Genomic DNA, 19,286 nt, shown 5'->3' on the forward strand with positions numbered 1-19,286 from the left:
ACAAGACATTGAAGAGTGATGCGTCTTTGCCTGACTTTGCGGATTAACAGCTCTCCCTTCATGCCTAGCAGCCAGTCTGTTGTGCTATCTAAACAAATCGGTCATCCCTCAGACTCACCAATATGTAGTTAAAAGTTTTCCTAGCGGTTTTCAACATTAAAGTTCATACCTCGACTTTAAATGACAATATATTCTTCAACCCTCGCCAGCGACAAAGGACACAACCATCATCAGCAGCACAGTATTTGTTCCTCTCTGTCAATCTGTGCAACTTGCAGTCCTGTTCTTACCAAGGTAAATATAGTAATAATTGCTTTTACTGGAAGCTTCCATTCCTTCCTTCCATGCATTCCTTAGCCTCAAAGAATTTGGATTTAGCTACATCAGATTCATAGAATCCTTTAACCTCCACAGATTCACAGGGGGTATAGTGACTGGAATCCACAGCAATACAAGTACCACTGCTCTGGTTTAGAACTGTACAGTTCCACAACATGGGAGGCAAAAACATTCACAGCTGGAGTCAAAACAAGAGGAAACTCCAAATCAATAGGAGATGCTTTCAGCCGAGATAAAGTCATATGGCTCAGGCAAAAGAATAATCTTCACCTTTGGTTCAGAGTTAACTGAATCAATAAAAACATTCATTGATGGTACAGTCAGTGAATTTAATTTCTGTTGATAACTAGAATGGGTCATAGTAGCAGATGCTGCAACAATTTTAAGAGTCAAGCTATCAGAATGATGACAGGATCCTAAGATTAGATGGCTGCACAGCCTTATGGTGGTGAGGGCTGAGAAAGCCCCCAACACCAACTTCCGAAGTTTCGGAATCATCATGAAATCTGGAATGTTGCCTCGCTGACATGATCATTTTGGATCATTCCTTAGTGTGGTCCCGACATTGATCTCTTCTTCACCTGCTGAAGCTGTGTTGACTAACTGGAATTAGATGTTCCTTTGCTTCAAGTACTGAGAGAAAGATGACAGAGGGAAGCAGGGAATTACAGACCAGCTAGCCTAGTATCTGTTGTCAGGAAATTACTCGAGTCTATAATTAAGGATAGGGTAACTGAACACCTTGAAAACTTTCAGCTGATCAGCGAGATCAGTATGGATTTATAAAGGATAGATCATGTCCAACAAGCCTGATTGAATCTTTTGAAGTGGTGACGAATGTAATGGACAGGGTAATGTTTAAGGATGTTATTTATATGGACTTCCAAGAAGGCATCTGATAAAGTCTCTTGTTAGAGACTGTTAGCTAAAGTTGAAGCTCATGAAACTGAAGGCGAATTATTAATCTGGTGAGGAAATTGGCTGAGCAGCAGGAGACAGAGAGTAGCGATAATGGGCAGGTACTCTAATTGGCAGGATGTGACAAGTGGTGTCCCACAAGGATCTGTGTTGAGGCCTCAACTATTCACCTTATTTATTAATGACTTAGATAGAGGATAGAAAGCCACATATCCAACCTTGCTGATGACACAAAAATAGGTGGGATTGTAAGCAGTATAGATGCAAGCATAAAATTTCAAAGAGATATCGATAGATTAAGTGAACGGGCAAAACTGTGGTGAATGAATTTTAATGTAGTCAAATGTGAGGTCACCACTTTGGACCTAAAAAGGATAGAACAAGGTACTTTCTCAATGGTGGAAAGCTAGTAAGAGTGGAGGTCCAAAGAGAGTTGGAGGTCCAGGTACATAGATCATTAAAATGTGAAGAGGTACAGAAAATAATCAAAAAGGCTAATGTAATGCTGGCCTTGATATTTATAGATTAGAAGGGGGTGGAAGTCAGGCTTCAGCTATCCAAAGCCCTGGTTAGACAATACCTGGAGTACTGTGAGCACTGCACCTTAGGAAGAATATATTGGCCTTGGAGGAAGTGCAATGTAGATTTACTAGAATGATACCTGGATTCCAAGAATTAAATTATGCAAACTCAGGTTGAATTCCCTGGAATTTAGAAGATTATGGGGTGATTTGATCAAAGTTTTCAAGATATTAAGGGGAACTGATACAGTAGGTAGAGACAGAGAAACTATTTTTGCTGGTTAGGATTGGGGCCATAGTCTACAAATTAGAGCGAGGCCACTCAGGAGTGAAATTAAGAAATGCTTTTACACACAAAGGGTGGTAGAAGTCTGGAATTCTCTTTTGTAAATGGCAAATGACACTAATCAGTTGTTAATTTTAAATGATTGATAGATTTTTATTAACCAAAGATATTAAGGAAAACAGAGCAAAGGTGGGTGTATGGAGTTAGATTGCAGTGCAGCCATGATCTCACTGAATGGCGAAACAGGCTTGAGGGACTAAATGGCCTCCTCCAGTTTCGTGTGACATTGATCACAAGTCGTGGGAGTCAGTTGCCAGCATTCGCCAGAGCTGGCGGGCAGCCATAAAGACAGGGCTAAATTGTGGCGAGTCGAAGAGACTTAGTAGTTGGCAGGAAAAAAGACAGAGGCGCAAGGGGAGAGCCAACTGTGCAACAGCCCCAACAAACAAATTTCTCTGCAGCACCTGTGGAAGAGCCCGTCACTCCAGAATTGGCCTTTATAGCCACTCCAGGCGCTGCTTCACAAACCACTGACCACCTCCAGGCGCGTATCCATTGTCTCTCGAGATAAAGAGGCCCAAAAGAAAGAAGAAAGAAAGAAAGAAAGAAAAGTTCCTATGTAACCATATGGGCGGCACAGTGGTTAGCACCGCAGCCTCACAGCTCCAGCGACCCGGGTTCAATTCTGGGTACTGCCTGTGTGGAGTTTGCAAGTTCTCCCTGTGTCTGCGTGGGTTTCCTCCGGGTGCTCCGGTTTCCTCCCACCACCAAAGACTTGCAGGTTGATAGGTAAATTGGCAATTATAAATTGCCCAATAAATAGTATAGGTAGGTGGTAGGGGAATATAGGGACAGGTGGGGATGTGGTAGGAATATGGGATTAGTGTAGGATTAGTATAAATGGGTGGTTGATGGTCGGCATAGACTCGGTGGGCCGAAGGGCCTGTTTCAGTGCTGTATAAAATAAAATAAATAAATGTTTTCAGAACTTCTTTCTTGCACATTCAACAATCACCAAGTGATGTACTCTTGAACATTGGAAAAGTTGCAAAATTCTGGAAACCACAGGGAAGAAAACTGCGCAACTCCCGCTGTCCTAGTGTCCAGGCATGTGCAGCCCGAGAGGTGGCATCAAACAATTCTGACAAACAGTGGATTCCAATGAGCCATTAATGGAAGTGCCACAGCCCTCTCATGATTGTCTTGCTTTCAAAGCAAAAATAAAATATCGTCTTATTACAAAGGCAATGTAGGTCACTTTGCAAAGTTGAAAATTTCTTAATAAGACCCAACTCCAGAAGTTGCAAAAAAAGGGTGCTTCTTGGAAAAGAAAAGTGGATTATAATTCGTGCCCTTGATGTGAAACAGCTGATCAAGATGAACGAACAAACCTGTGTGCTCACAGCAACTCCTCATAAATAACCAGGTAATGTTTCCAGAATAATGCATAATAAGGTGCCTAACAGGTTATAGTAGTGGTAGTTGGAGGGAAGGGGAAACAGGAAGAGATATAATTACAGGACTGTCATGACTCTGTGTGGCCTCAAGCACTTAAAAGGATAATGACCCAGTGACTTTTTCTCCATTGAATAATGGCCTCCTCAGTTGTATATCAAAGTTGAGTGTTTGGGAAAAAAAGAGCTTAATTTACTGGAGTGGTAAAAGTTCTTAGACATGTGGAAGCATTAGACCATTTATGAAAAAAAGCACAATCTCCAATTTAAAAGCCACAGTAAGGAGGGATGAATGAAAAGGGTACTTCTGATTTAAAAACATAGTGATATGCTGTAGAATAGCACAGTAGCACTCAAAGAACACAACAAATTTGCAGCAAAAGTAGACATTGTGATACGTTTGAAAAAAATAATAAATTATATGGAAAAGCAGACTTACTTGAAAGTGGCCACCTGGTGTATAACATTTTCCAAACCAGTTTCATTGTTCTCCTGTTAAAATGATTTTGCACAATAAATACAGCATTTTTGGATTTTTTTTTCCAAAAAGTGCTTGATTACTACTGCATGCTTTTATCACATTAATCATTAACATTTTTTATCATGCATGATGTTCTACCAAAGGAGTCCTACCACACTATTTAGTATTTGAGAAGGCAGGGTTGCATGACAGCAGTTCTTATTAGATTAGACATAGCTGATACTTAGTAGAATTAAGCCCAGTATTTTAATAAAGTGCAAAGTTAAAACTGGGAAAATGGTAGGTCAAAGGCACCAGTAAACCTTATTCTGCAGCAACCTTTTATGTACAACACGAACTTGCATTTATATAGCACCTTTAATGTACCAAAACATCCCAACACACTTCACAGGTGTTATCAGACAAATTCAACATTGAACCACATAAGCAGATAATGGGACAGGTGTGGTCAAGGTGTGCCCTAAAGGAGACGCGGGAGGTAGCGATGCAGAGAGGGAATTCCAAAGCTTTGGGGCTTGGCTGCTCTGGCTCAGATGTTCAGACTCAAGTCTTTTCGGATTTACATTTATAGTTACACACATCCCAGTAACTACAGCTTATATAATGTCTGCAAATGTAGAAAAAGTATTTCACACAACTGACACAGAACATGAAGGGAACGATTAGGAGGGAGTGACAGGAAGCTTGTTTGTAGTGATGGGTTTTGAAATTTTTTTTTAAATGGAAGGAGACGTGCAGAAGCTGAGAGGTTTGGGGAGGTAACTGCAGAGACCGAGGCCAGGCCAGCTGACAGTTCTGTCACCAATAGTGGGGATAATTGGAAATCACAAAATCTACATTTGTGCAACAGCCATTTTTCTGAGCTACAGCATTTTAAAAAAATGTACGACCTCAATTGGTCACTATAACTTTGCTTTCATTGTGTGTTCTGAACCCAGCCAACTCCAGTACTCAAGAGTTACACATCAACTGGAGTACTGTGTTCAATTCTGGACACATTATAGGAAAGGGTGTCAAGGCCCTGGATGGGGTGCTGAGGAGATTTACCAGAATAATCCCAGGGATGAGGGAATTCAGGTATGAGGACAGTCTAGAGAAGATGGGATTGGAGATGTTCCAAATTTTATGGGGTTTTGATAAGAGTAAATAGGGAGAATTTTGTTTCCACTGGCAGGAGGGTCTGTAACCAGAGAACACAGATTTAAAATAATTGGCAAAAAAGCTAGGGGAAGAGAATTTTATTTTGTAATGCAGCAAGTTATTGTGATCTGGAATGGACAGGGTCGTGGAGGCTTTCAAAAGAGAATTGGATATATATTTTAAAAAGAGAAAGCTAGCAGGATATGAGGAAAGAGCAGGGGACTGGAACTAATTGGACTGCTCTTTCAGAGAGCTGCCACAGGCATGATAGGCTGAAAGCCTGCTTCTATACTGTATGATTCTATGATTTCACAACTGCTCGGGAAACAGGTCAGAAATTAGATGGATGTGCATTTGCAGGTATGTCCCTTCAAAAAAAGGACCTTGCTCAACGGGTACTGTGAGAAAGCAGCCTACCAACGACAGAGCAGGAAAAATTGCAGAAAACTGTAATGTTAGCTGAGCGGACTATGTCCTCAAACTAAATTGAAACCATATTTTTTATGATCACCTGGTTCACAATTTGTGTTCATTTTCTAGAGGTAACTTAGTTTGGAAACTGATTTTTTTTTTTAAACGCAAAACAAATGAAAACACCTGATTTGAGAAGCTGACAAACAAACCTGGGTGGTTACAAATCAAAGGGTAGTCCATGTTTATTTAGTACGGTCATAATGGGAAGTGTGGAGATGGTGTGTCTGCAGCTGTCATAATCGAGAGTTTAAATTATTCTTATAATTTCCCAGAACAAAGAGAAGATTTAAAGTTGGAGGAAATTGGCTGAAATTGCTATCCAGGACATCCCACGTGTACCATTCTATGGAGATAGATGTTGCTAGGGAAATGGGTCAGAGGTGTTTTTTTGATCTGTGTATTTTCTGACACAGTCAGTCAGTTGGCTTTCAGACAAGCAGTTGGCTTTTGGAAAGGCCCATGCTCAAGCTGGGAAGGCCCATGCTCAAGCTGGGAAGACCCATGCTCAAGCTGGGAAGTCCAGATTCGTGAGGTGTTAAAGGTGAACTGGAGGATTTGCCTAGCCGAAGCTGGAGGGAGAATCCTCAGGAAATTTCATACCTCAGAAGACAACTGAAAAATTAAGGAAATTGAAGTGAATTCCCAAGAGCTGTGGGTAAACTTTGGAGTGGTGCCAGAAGAAGTCAACAAACCACCAAGATCCTGTAACGTATAGGGGATTCAGGGTGGAAGTAAGTTAAACGAGGGTGTTCTGTTGCGAGTTAGAGTTTAAAGTATTCATCTTTATGTTCTGTTAAGATTTTAAGTTTAAAATATAAGTATTTTCAAATTGTAGTGTTACGTTAGTAAAGTTTTGCTTTGTTTAATTCTTGTGAAGATTTTGTTTAAAACGTGAAATCTTGTAGCATAATTCTCAGTAATAACTGTGAATTCGACTTTCTCCTTTTAAAAGTTAACGGTCCCTAACGGGATTGCAACAATTCCTAGATTTCCTTCCTGTGCTGTGTTACGCATCGTAGAAATAATTTCAGGAGAACACTGGATATCCAATTTACCACCAGCAATCCACAGTGCATCAAGATCGACAGCTTCTGAAAACTGAAATTCTGCATCCTCTCCCACAGTCTGATTCCCCATCCCATCCTCACCAAGCTCCACTGGTTCCATATGTCCCAGTGTATTCATTTCAATATTCTTGTTTTGAAATCTCTTCATGGTCTCTAGTCCTATCCTACCATCATGATACAGTCTTATTTCCCCTCCACTGGAATCCACCACCCTTGTTCCTCCCGCTCCACCACTGGCAGTAAATCATTCAACCACTTACATGTGTGCCCTCTGGAACACTCTACTTGGTTCTCTGTCTTAGCACCAAACCCCCAACTTCCAACGCCATAAACAAAACCCTCCTCTTTGACCATGCCTTTGGTTCTCCGTACTAGCCTTCCTGTTCTTCCTCAGGGACACTTTATAAATGCAAGTAGTTGTTGCCAAATATGTATACACACGGTGTTACTTGACCCTGTCTTGAATTGGTAGCACTCTTCCATGCAGTACGTGGGGACATGCTAATGCTTGAACAGTCCCAAGACATGTGATCACTGTGGCACAAATGCTGTACCTTATATTAAATTCTATTAAAACAGGACTGAAGAGAGTCATTGAAAGTACTTCTGAAATAAATTAAACTTCTGGTCTTTTATTTTTTCTGTGTTAGAGAAGGAAAGCTAAATTTCTGTGCAATATTTTTAGGAGCTGCCAGGCCTAATGGCTTTGCAGTACTGTTTTAAAGTAGCTGCACAAAATGCTGGTTATGCTGATAAGGTCATCTGAAGAAAAGTGAGAGGAGGCTCGTGCGGAGTATAAAGACTGACATAGACCAGTTGGGCCAAATGGCTTGTTTCTGTGCTGTACATTCTATGTAATTCTATGCATAGATGTTAATATAGGATTCAAAGGAAGTGTAGAGATTGCCAGAAAACCAATGAGCTAGAAGGTAAAAACAAGGTATGGATTGCATACTGTAACCAATCATATATTCTGCCTGGACCAGTTAAGAAATTAAAATTAAATGTATTTTAGCTATTAACTATACTGATGTACAGATTGTTGTGACATCACTAATGTTTTCCACAGTGCTTTCTGTTCTGAACTGTGACACTTCCATTACATTTTTAAAATCTCATGAAATGACACCAATTATAGTGTGCTACAGAAAGATCCACTTTAGAAAGTTTATAATTCTACAATTATCTCACATAGGGATACAGATTATTTACAGTGCCTCATCTGTGTGTGCCTTGGCTCAGTGGTAGCACTCTTCCCTGAGTTCATGTGTTCTAGTCCCACTCCAGAGACTTGGGCACAGAAATCTAGGCTGATACTCCAGTGCAGTAGTAAGTGCTGCACTGTTGGGGGTGCCATCTTTCAGATGAGACATTAAACCAAGCCCCCTTCTGCCCGCTCAGGTGGACATAGAAGATCACACAGCACTATTTCGAAGAAGACCAGGGGAGGTCACCCCCACGTCCTGGCTGCTATTTATCCCTCAACCAGCATCACTAAAACAAATTATCTGATCATGATCACATTGCTGTTTTTGGGACCTTGTTGTGAGCAAGTCGGCTGCTGCGTTTACTACTTTGCAACAGTAATTCAATGGCTGTAAAATGTTTTGTGACACCCTGCAGTGGTGAAAGGCACCATATAAATGCAAGTTCTTTATTTCCTCCTGCCTCAGGCTCCAATACACTAAGGAAATGTTTGTGACAAAGTGGGAACACTCACATTCTCCGGTAATGACTTTGCAAGTTCACTGTGAGGCATTGGTTCAATGCAAAGCAAATGGATGACCTCCCTCAAAGTGACATCATCTTTCTTCACGTGGCCCACCCCAGGAACATACCTCTCCCCTTGAGAGAAACAAATGCAATTCATCAGATTCAATGACAGCAACGTTCACAGATAAAAGGCTGGAATTAATAAAAAGATAATGTGCCTACGTGGATTATCATTCATCATAATATAAAAGCAAAATACTGCAGATGCTGGAAATCTGCAATAAGAACAGAAAGTGCTAGAAATACACAGCAGGTCTGGCAGCATCTGTGGAGTGAGAGACAGAGTTAACGTTTCAGGTCTGTGACTTTTCATCAGACCATCATTACCATTCATGTCTGATTTAGTTCTATAGAACTGTCTGCATAAGTTAAGCGACAGACACATTCTTTCAACAGCCAGAAAGTGGTGTTGTGAATGTCAATAAACTATTTTTATACATGCTAATATTTACCCATGATCATTTTTGAAAGTTTCTGTTATTCAAGTCAAGTTGGTATAGACTGCAGCTAAATAAAATGTGATTGTTGAAAGGGAAGAGAAAATATTGCAGCAATTCATATTGCAAATTTGAAGATCTACAGTTAAAAAATTACATTACTTTTCATGTGTTATTTTGCAACTGCATCAGATATTCCCTCAGGGTCAGTGCTGCCTCTGCTGTAAGCAGATCTCATGTCCCTTATGATCAGGTATGGGAACATAGAAACAGGAGAAGGTCACTCGTGCCTGACCCACCATTCAACTAGATCATGGCAGCTCCATACCTCAATTCCATTTACCCATCACTGCTCCATATCACTTGATACTCTTACCTTACAAAAATCTATCCATTTCAGTCTGGTAAATGTTAATTGACCCCCAGCATCGACACCCTTTGACAGAGTGTTTTCCAGGTTTCAACTACCATTTGTGTGAAAAAGTACTTCTGGATTTCACTCCTAAATAACTGAGTTCTAACTTCAATATTTCCCCCACCACCAGAGGAAATAGTTTCTATCATTTTAAACATTTCCATCAGATCACGCCTCAATCTTCAAAACTTAAGGTAATACAAGACAAGCTTATGCAAACTATCTTTATAATTTAACCCTTACAGCCCCAGTATCACTCTGGTGAATCTGCACTGTTTCTCCAAGGCCAATATATCCTTCATGAGGTGCACTACCAAGAACTAAACAAGTACTCCAGATAGGGTCTGACCAGGGCCCTGTACAACCAAAGCATAACTTCTTCCCCTTTGTATTCCAATCCAGATACGACAGCAAGCCCAACATTCGTTAGCCTTATTCTCTACAATCTGTACCTGTCTACTCGGTTTTAGTGAATTGTGTGCACAGGATACCCAAATCCCTCTGGCTCCTCCACAGCTCTGAGTCTCTCTTCATTAACATACTTTGATTTGTCTTTCTCAGATCTAAAGTGGATGACCTCACACTTTGCCACATTGGACTCCACCTGGCACAGTTTTTCCCACTCACTTATCTGTTTGTGTCCCTTTGAAACTTCCTGCTTCCATCTATACAACTTACTATTACCTTCTCACTTAGCGGCATCTGCAAACCTGAATATACAACTTCCTATTCCTTCATCCAAGTCATTGATATATATGGTGAAAAGCTGTGAGGCCCGAGTACAGTGTACCTGGGGAACACTACTTGTCACACCCTGCCAATCACAGAATATTCCCTTTATCCCTACTGTTTCCTGCTCCCCATTTACCGAAACATGTCACAAGGTTAACTCGCAATCTGTGCTCTTTTATTATTGATAATCTTTGGCACAGAACTTATCAAATGCCCTTTGGAAGTCCATATAGACGTTCTCCTGTCCACCATCTTCTCAAAACATTCAATTAGATTTGTCAGCTAAAGATGATACGGGGTTTGGGAAAAGACCACCTCCACTGTGGCTTGTGTGCCCATTATGGGGGAGGCGAGACTGTACCAAGATGTTTGGGAGTCCTCTTGAAAGATCTGGCCTGTGGTTACTCCATATATAATCTGTTACTCTAATGTTTCTGTTACTCTCCCCTTTTTCCTTTAAACATACTGCTGTCTGTTACTTTGCTTTTCATTGCTATTTGTTACTCTCTCTCATTCTCTTTCTTTCCTGTGTTACTCTCCTGTTAATAAGTCTGTAACTTTCCCCTTTATCTAAATGTTTGATGGACATAGTTTTAGGGTTTATTCTGTTTGTTTTCATTTAAGCAAGTTGTTATTTTGTAAGTATCAATAGGATATTAATTTCAATTGAGCATATAACAAACAATACTATAATTGCCTTGACTTACGAAGCTAAAAACACTTGCTCCTCATCTTACACTTCACGGAATTGGAATCAGTTAAATTAACAATTTGTTGCATTTTAATCCTGTACATTACATCCATCTTTCAATTAATAAAATGAAGCCTTACCGACCACCATAATAATAAGGTGCAGCAATTCCTCTATTAGGACATTAGTCTGCTGAATTACATCCTGAAATACAAAAAGTGCATCTGTAAGTCTCATTAAACAGATCCGGGAATAAAATTTTAAAGTGGTGTTATTTCAATTATTTTAGATGCTATTATTTACCCAAGGTTACTCTGAGAAAATTGTAACTAATTTAAGTAGTTCAAAAAAATTTGCAACGTTTCATTTGGGGCATTACTGCATTGGAGATCAGATTGGAGCCAACTTCTGCCTCTGAACTGAGCAGGTCACCCACTTTTAATCTTTCCACTTTGATATTGACTTCGACCACGACACTATGACTCAGTCTTGGCTTTCTTTCTTCTCCTTCCTCCTCTCGTCATACCTAGTACAAAGGAAGATGATTGTGGTTGTTGGAGACCAATCATCTCAGCCCCAAGACATCGCTACAGGAGTTCCTCAGGGTAGTGTCCTAGGCCAAATCATCTTCAGCTCCTTCAATGACCTTCCCTCCAGCATAATGTCAGAACTGAGGATGTTCGCTGATGACTGCACAATGTTCTGTTCCATTCGCTACTCGTCAGATAATGAATGCGTGCAGCAAGACCTGGACAACATTCAGGCTCGGGCTAATAAGTAGCAAGTAACATTCGCATCACACCAGTGCCAGGCAATGTCCACCTCCCCCATGGCATTCAATGCCATTGCCAAATTCCCCACCGTGTTCATGCTAGGATTCACTGTTGACTAGAAACTAAACTGGGTAAGCTTCATAAATACTGTGGTTACAAGAGCAGGTCAGAGGCCATGTATTCTGCAGCATGTAACTGACCTCCTGACTCCCCAAAGCCTGTCCACCATCTACAAGGCAGAAGTCAGGAGTGTGATGGAATACTCCCCACTTGCCTGGATGAGTGTAGCTCCAACAACACTCAAGAAACTTGACACCCTTCCAGGACAAAGCTGTTCACTTGATCAGCATGGCATCCACCACCTGAAACATTCACACCCTTCACCACCAGTGCAATGTGGTAGCAACGTGTACCATCTACAAGATGCCTTGCAGCAATTCACCAAGGTTTCGTCAGCAGCTCCTTCCAAACCTGTGACCTCCACCACCTAGAAGGACAAGGGCAGCAGACATATAGGAAAACTGCCACCTGCAAGTTCCCCTCCAAGTCCCACACCATCCTGACTTGGAACTATATTGGCGTTCCTTCACTGTCGCTGGGTCAAAATCCTGGAACTCCCTTCCTAACAGCACTGTGGGTGTACCCACCCCACATAGACTGCAGCAGTTCAAGGCAGCGGCTCACTACCACCTTCTCAAGGGCAACTAGGGATAGGTAATAAACTTCAAGTGCCACCCACATCTCATGAATGAATAAAGTTTTAAAAAGGCAGCACGTGAGAGCCTTAAGGTGGCCAGGCCCTTCACTTGATTTATGCAGCAAGTGAAAGGGCCCACTTAATGGCACCAATGACCCTATAATTTGGTTTCTTCTTCCTAGCCACTAATATATACTCTTGGGAAATGTCTGGCAATGACTTGGCATAATGACTGAAATTACTGGACAGATACAAACTCACATTCCATCATGTAGTGTATTGCAGCTTTCCTGAAAGTCAAAGGGTCATTACTGTACAGGAAGCGGCCATTTGGCCCATTGAATCCATGCCAGCTCTCTGTAGGGCAACTCAGCCACTTCCATTCCACCCCACCGCGCACCCCCCCACCAGTAGCCCTGCAAGTTTATTTCCCTCAACAGCCCATCTAATTTCCTTTTGAAATTATTGATCGTCTGAGATTGTGGCCCTCAACAGAGAAAATGATTAACCCTGATGGACATAGCGAGAAACTCAACTATTAAAATCCTTGGCCACAAAGACCAACAACCTAAAGTTAACATCTTTGTGAAGACCTATTCTGAAGCTGACCCTATCTATAGCAATAAAACAGGATACTTGGTTCTTACCTTATTTCTTGGAACCGGAGACTTAGAAAAGACTTCAAACAGTTCAAATCTGTTCAATACAAACATTAGGAACCGATCTGGATCCATGATAGAGGCGGCAATCTGTAACACAAAGGCAGTTTTAACTCCTGTGCCATGATCAATAACTATGAAGGTTGCAGAATAACAGCAGATGGCAGTCGTCAGCTGGCAATTTTGTTACATTGCCTGACTATGAGTTACACTCAAAAGTCCAACATTTTGAGTGAGAGCGGAATATGCTTGCTCAAAAACATTATAAACTGATCTCGAACAGTCAACAGGAACACTTTTTAAAACTTACCGCACTGGAATTCCATTTAACATTAGCATCAAATCCAAGTGGTGGCACAACCCTATTCTGCAGTCAGACTGAGGGTCCGAGTTGTGCTGCACTTTCTCAATGATGCAAAAGCAGCAGCTCAACAATACCCTTGGTCTATGTCATTAAAACAAAGAGATGCTTTGAATTAATTTAACTCATCCCCAAATTATTCCTCAGCCAATTCTATAAAAGTCAATTTGTATAAAGTTTTTGAATACGATACAGAGGAATGATATATACTCGATCATACTTTGTCCTTTAAAAAATGACCCAGCTACCAAGACCCAGGGGGGACCTGTGCATATCCACTAAACTGCAGTCAACACCCTAAGACAATTAAAGAGTTTCTGCAGCATTATGTCCACTCCAAAGCTTGCTTTGTTAACCATTCTACAGCCTGTTCTCAGGCCATTTTTTTCACCCATTTATCATCGTAGATTATGCACAGTAAGAAATCTTATACTAAGCAATTTGGTTTGATAAAAAAATAACATAATTTTTCAATACCTGTGAGCAAATATGGGACAATAAATTCCCTTAAATCACAGAACCTAACCTACATTCCCCATTAAAATGAATTTAAACCAGGGTCCCCTTTGAAACCTTTTCACTCCAATTCAAAATTTAACAGAGGAAAACAAAAGTAAGGGGCAAGTAGACATGACTTACTGAATTTAGACCTAGACTAAAGATCCACTTTCAGCACAACAGCGTCTGCTGAGAATCCCTAGTATGGAAAGTGGTTGCAGTGCGATCACACATACAGTTTACCATAAAAGTAAATAGGAATGATCCCAGGTTTCACCATCATAAGAAAATCCTACCAAAGCCAGGAGTCATTCATCAGATAAAGAGGTCATGTAATTAAACAGGTTGGCGAAACCTGGAAAGTTTTTAAATATATTAAAATAACTTTTCAGAAATTGACTCAACATCCCTGCACAAGTATTCTGCTTTAGCAGCCAAGACAATGCAGCTGAGTCATTACAATCTGGAATGCACTGCCTGAAAGATTGGTGGAAGATTTGATAGCAACTTTCAAAAGGGCTAAATATTTGAAGGGGAAAAAATGGCAGAGCTATGGGGAAAGGGCAGAGGAGTGGGACTAATTGGACAGCTCTTTCAAAGAGTTAACACAGACACGACAGGCCGTATGGCCTCCTTCTGTGCTGTAACATTCAATGATTCAATGTTTTATTCTGCATTATATCAACACCATTCGGTCAGGAAATATATTGATCCCTTTTTCCCTTTTCCATGGTCAAATGCTCCAGTGTGTAACCATCCCACCTTCATGGTTTAGCCAATAAACAAAAAGATAATTGAGTCTGTTGATAGTGCCAGATATTCTGGTACTGAATCCCAGAGATATATTTCTGAAATGTAGCACTAAACTACTTCAAACTCATGTGTTTGCTCAACTTGGCAACTACCATTGAATAAAACTGAATTTTCACGACTAGGCTTTAAATGTGCCAAACCATACCTGTAACATGATTATGTCTTTGTCAAAGGTCTCCTCCCTCCATTTTACATTTCGGTAACAAAACACCTTAAAGAAAAATAAAGGAAAACCAATGTTACCATCTTTCAATTAACTCTAGTATACATTTTAATAGCAACAAAAAGCAAACAAGTGAATCCATCAGAACTACATTATACTGATGAATTTTAATGGAATTACAGGTAAAAGATCAAATAACACGACAACTTTACGAATGACTTGCGGAGCACTCTGGTGTAAATTTATTACTGTATTAAACTTACAATAGAAAATAGGTCTAATATATCTCTATTCTAATTTAACCTTTATTCATTATATACGATGTAGGTTTAAATAAGTTTATTTACCCATTTTGTTCCGGAACCACAAACATCCCAGATTTGACAATTCTCTACCCAGATTTGCTTTAAACAGTCCCAAATCTCTGACTGGCTAAGTATCGGCACCAAGGGCAGTTTTTGTTTAGGCCAATCAATCACGGGATTCAGAATCAAACTATCAGATCATAAGTGGACCCACAGCCTTCCAATATAGCCTGTGAGGGGTACCCTAATTAAGGATAAATGACTACAAGTATAAGCCTCATTCGAAAGCAACAACTACCTGTACTTATAGAGCACCGTTAACATCGTAAGATGTCCTAAGGCACTTCACAGGAGTTTTATTAAACCAAATTTGACACCAAGCCAAATTTTGTTTTATTCATTTATGGAATATGCACATCACTGTCAAGGCCAGTATTTGTTACTCATCCCTAATTGCCCTTGATAAGGTGGTGGTGAGCTACTTTCTTGAACACAACTGAGTGGTTGCTAGGTCATTTCAGACGGCATTTAGGAGTCAACTCCCCAAATCCTGTCTACGATCTACAAGGCACAAACCAGGAGTGTGATGGAACACTCTCCACTTGCCTGGATGGGTGCAGCTCCAACAACACTCAAGAAGTTTGACACCATCCAGGACAAAGCAGCCCACTTGATTGGCACCCCATCTACAAACATTCACTCCCTCCACCACCGACGCACAGTGGCAGCAGTGTGTACCATCTGCAAGATGCACTGCAGCAATGCACCAAAGGCTCCTTAGACAGCACCTTCCAAACCCGCGACCTCCACCAACTAGAAGGACAAGGGCAGCAAATACATGAGAACACCACCACCTGCAAGTTCCCCTCCAAGTCACACACCATCCTGACTTGGAACTATATCGCCGTTCCTTCACTGTTACTGGGTCAAAATCCTGGAACTCCCTTCCTAACAGCACTGTGGGTGTACCTACCCCAAATGGACTGCAGCGGTTCAAGAAGGCAGCTCACCACCACCTTCTCAAGGGCAATTAAGGATGGGCAATAAATGCTGGCCTGGCCAGCGACGCCCACATCCCATGAATGAATTTTAAAAAACTACATTGCTGTGGATCTGGAGTCTCATATCGGCCAGACTGGGTAAGGATTTCCTTCCCTAAAGGACATTAGGACAAAAGACAGAGGGTTTTTATGATGAAAAGGTAGTTTGGTGGTCATCACTACCGGGACCAGTTTTTTTTAAAATTGCAGATTTTATGAAATTAATTGATTTTAAATTCCCCAGCTGCCTCTGGTTCATTAGTTCAGGTCTCTGGATTACTAGTCCAGTAACGTAACCACTACGCCATTGTACACTAAATAAGGAGATATGGGCAGATGACCAAAATCGTGGTCAAAGAGGTAGGTTTTAAGAAGCGCGTCACGCCAACGTGTTTGTTGAATAATTTTCTTTAATCCACTGACTGGAGACCTGAATTTATATTTTTTTTTCAAGAAATTTTAAAAGGAACAGATAAAAGATGACTTTGCTAGTAGCTTAAGATGGCCACCTAATTTGCAACATTACATCCTATATTGCAAGGACTGTGAGGTGAAGACAAAATGTCTACTCATCCCAGCAAGAACCAAGACCCAGGATGTTTAAGGGAACAGCCTGTTCTCTTAAGCAAGAAAAAATATGCTGCTAACTACCATGCTTGAATCACTGGGTGACTATCATGTGACAAGCCCCCAACCCATCTGTGCTTTTAAGCTGATGTTTCTCTGCTGCAGGTTGAGAAGCATCTTGACTCTGACGCATGCAGACCCAAGTGGGGGTTCCTCCTCTCGCTCTCTCTCTCAATTTCAGCTTGCAAGTTTTAAACCTTGCCTGCTGACTGACCACCTCCGCATACTCCAGCTACGATCATAAAAGCCTTTGGAGGAAATCATCCGCATCACTGTCTCCAAGAGTTCCACCAAATCAGTCATCTATCTCTTCAAACTAAAAGTCTCAGGACCACCAAATTCAGCTACAGGCCAGCCGAATCACCAAACTCCACAGACTGTATACCTTTTTTTAAAATGAACTCTAACTTGACAAATCTACCCTTCCTCACTCTGTAACCTATTTGTGTGTGTGTGTGAACTTCCAGTGTATGTGTGGGTATAAACTCAAGAAAACCTGTCCAATTGGTTCTTGTTATGATCACAGCAAGTAAGCAATCAAACACCTACAGAATTAGCCAATACATCCACTTTAAATAAGGTCAAACAAGGAGAGGGAAAAGAGGGAAGGCCTTCGACCCCTCCTCACCTGACTGTAACAGAAATTTGGGGGCTCACGTCTGGGATCAAACCCAAAGACAAATGGGAAATTGGAAGCAGGAAACCACTTGGGGACCTCAACCTTTTACAATTTATATAAATGACTTGGATGAAGGGACCGAAGGTATGGTTGCTAAATTTGCTGAGGACACAAAGATAGGTAGGAAAGTAAGTTGTGAAGAGGACATAAGGAGGCTTCAGAGGGATATAGAAATGTTAGGAGAGTGGGCAAAGATATGGCAAATCAAGTATAATGTGTGAAAATATGAAATTATCCATTTTGGTAGGAAGAATAAAAAAACATATTATCTAAATGGTGAGAGATTGCAGAGCTCTGAGATGCAGAGGGATCTGGGTGTCCTAGTGCATAAATTGCAAAAGGTTAGCATGCAGGTACAGCACGTAATTAGGAAAACTAATAGAATGTGATCATTTATTGCGAGGGGAACTGAATACAAAAGTAGGGAGGTTATGCTTCAGCTATACAGGGCATTGGTGAGACCACATCTGGCGTAGTGTGTACAATACTGATCTCCTTATTTAAGGAAGGATGTAAATGCATTGGAAGCAGTTCAGAGAAGGCTTACTGGACGAATATAATATAACAATAATATATATTCTGATCCGTTCTGATGAAGGGTCACTTACCTGAAACGTTAACTCTGCTGCTCTCTCCACAGATGCTGCCAGACCTGCTGAGTATTTCCAGCATTTCTTGTTTTTATTTCAGATTTTCAGCATCCGCAGTATTTTGCTTTTATTTTACTAGGCTAATACCTGGAATGGGCGGGTTGTCTTATGAGGAAAGGTTGGACAGGCTAGGCTTGTATCCGTTGGAGTAAAGTAAGAGGCGACTTGATTGAAACATAAGATTCTGAAGGGGCTTGGCAGGGTGCAAGTGGAAATGATGTTTCCTCTTGTGGGTGAATCTAGAACTAGGGATCACTGTTTAAAAATGAGTCGTCCAGTTAAGAGAGAGATGAGAATTTTTTTTTTTCTCAGAGGGTCGTGAGTCTTTGGAACTCTCTTCCTCAAAAGGTGGTAGAAGCAAAGTCTTTGAATATTTTTAAGGCAGAGGTAGATAATTCCTTGATATGCAAAGGGGTGAATGTTATTGGGGGTAGGTGGGAATGTTGAGTTGAGATTACAATCAGATCAGCCATGATTTTAGTGAGTGGCGGAGCAGGCTTGAGGGGCCAAGTGGCCTACTCCTGCTCCTAATTCGTATGTTCGTAAATTGATCCCTAGCAATAATTTTAAAACTTTAATACAAGTCTTCTTGTAGTTTCAAGTGCTGGAGTACTAAAATGACAACATTGTAGGCCAGTAACTTCCTAGAACAGAGTGAAGCAACTTCGGACAGTTTAAAAGCCCTATGTGTTGAAGAGTTAAGCTAGGCACTTAGAGATATATGTCAGTCCAAAAGCTAGGAAACCCAAAATCCTAAAACTTGTGGCCAACCATTTAAAAACCAACACTGAAGAACTGGAGACAGGCATGTGGATGAGAAATAAGAGGGGCCAAGGATAGATCTTTGGGGGACATCAGAGGTAACGATGCAGGAACAGGAAAAGAAGCCATTGCAAGTGATTCTCTGGCTATGATTAGATAGATAAGAATGGAACCAGGCAGGTGCAGTCCCACCCAGATGGATGACAGTGGAGAGGTGCTGGAGGAGGATGGTGTGATCAACTATGTCAAAGGCTGCAGACAGGTCGAGAAAGATGAGGAGGGATTGTACCTTTGTCACAATCACATAGGATGCTGTTTGTGACTTTGATACGAGCTGTTTCAGTACTGAGGCAGGGGCGGAGTTTTCAAGCTGATTTGTTTTTTTTTAGGAAGGGCCCTCTTTGAACTTGTCATTCTCAGGTTTCCATGATTGTGCATCTCAAATCAACCTCAAGATTGAACTGTGGTGATTCTCTCCTCTTTTGTTCCTTCCATTCCCTGTCTACCAAGTGATTAGGTTCCTTTTGGAAA

The 19,286-nt window shown here is 41.0% G+C and overlaps 1 protein-coding gene across 2 annotated transcripts in view; it reads right to left on the minus strand.

Annotated features, from left to right (window-relative positions):
• Positions 1 to 19,286, minus strand: part of ubr1 (ubiquitin protein ligase E3 component n-recognin 1) — a 212,272-nt gene that overhangs the window by 82,896 nt on the left and 110,090 nt on the right. For both annotated transcript variants that reach the window (XM_068039752.1, XM_068039751.1), the window contains exons 18-22: positions 14,675 to 14,740; positions 12,846 to 12,947; positions 10,869 to 10,932; positions 8,401 to 8,525; positions 3,958 to 4,010 (exon numbers count right to left, since the gene is read on the minus strand). In XM_068039752.1, coding sequence (XP_067895853.1) covers positions 3,958 to 4,010; positions 8,401 to 8,525; positions 10,869 to 10,932; positions 12,846 to 12,947; positions 14,675 to 14,740 — 410 coding nt within the window. The remainder of the gene's footprint in view (positions 1 to 3,957; positions 4,011 to 8,400; positions 8,526 to 10,868; positions 10,933 to 12,845; positions 12,948 to 14,674; positions 14,741 to 19,286) is intronic.

This window comes from Heterodontus francisci, chromosome 9 (genome assembly GCF_036365525.1).
Source record: "Heterodontus francisci isolate sHetFra1 chromosome 9, sHetFra1.hap1, whole genome shotgun sequence".
Classification (NCBI taxonomy): Eukaryota; Metazoa; Chordata; class Chondrichthyes; order Heterodontiformes; family Heterodontidae; genus Heterodontus; species Heterodontus francisci.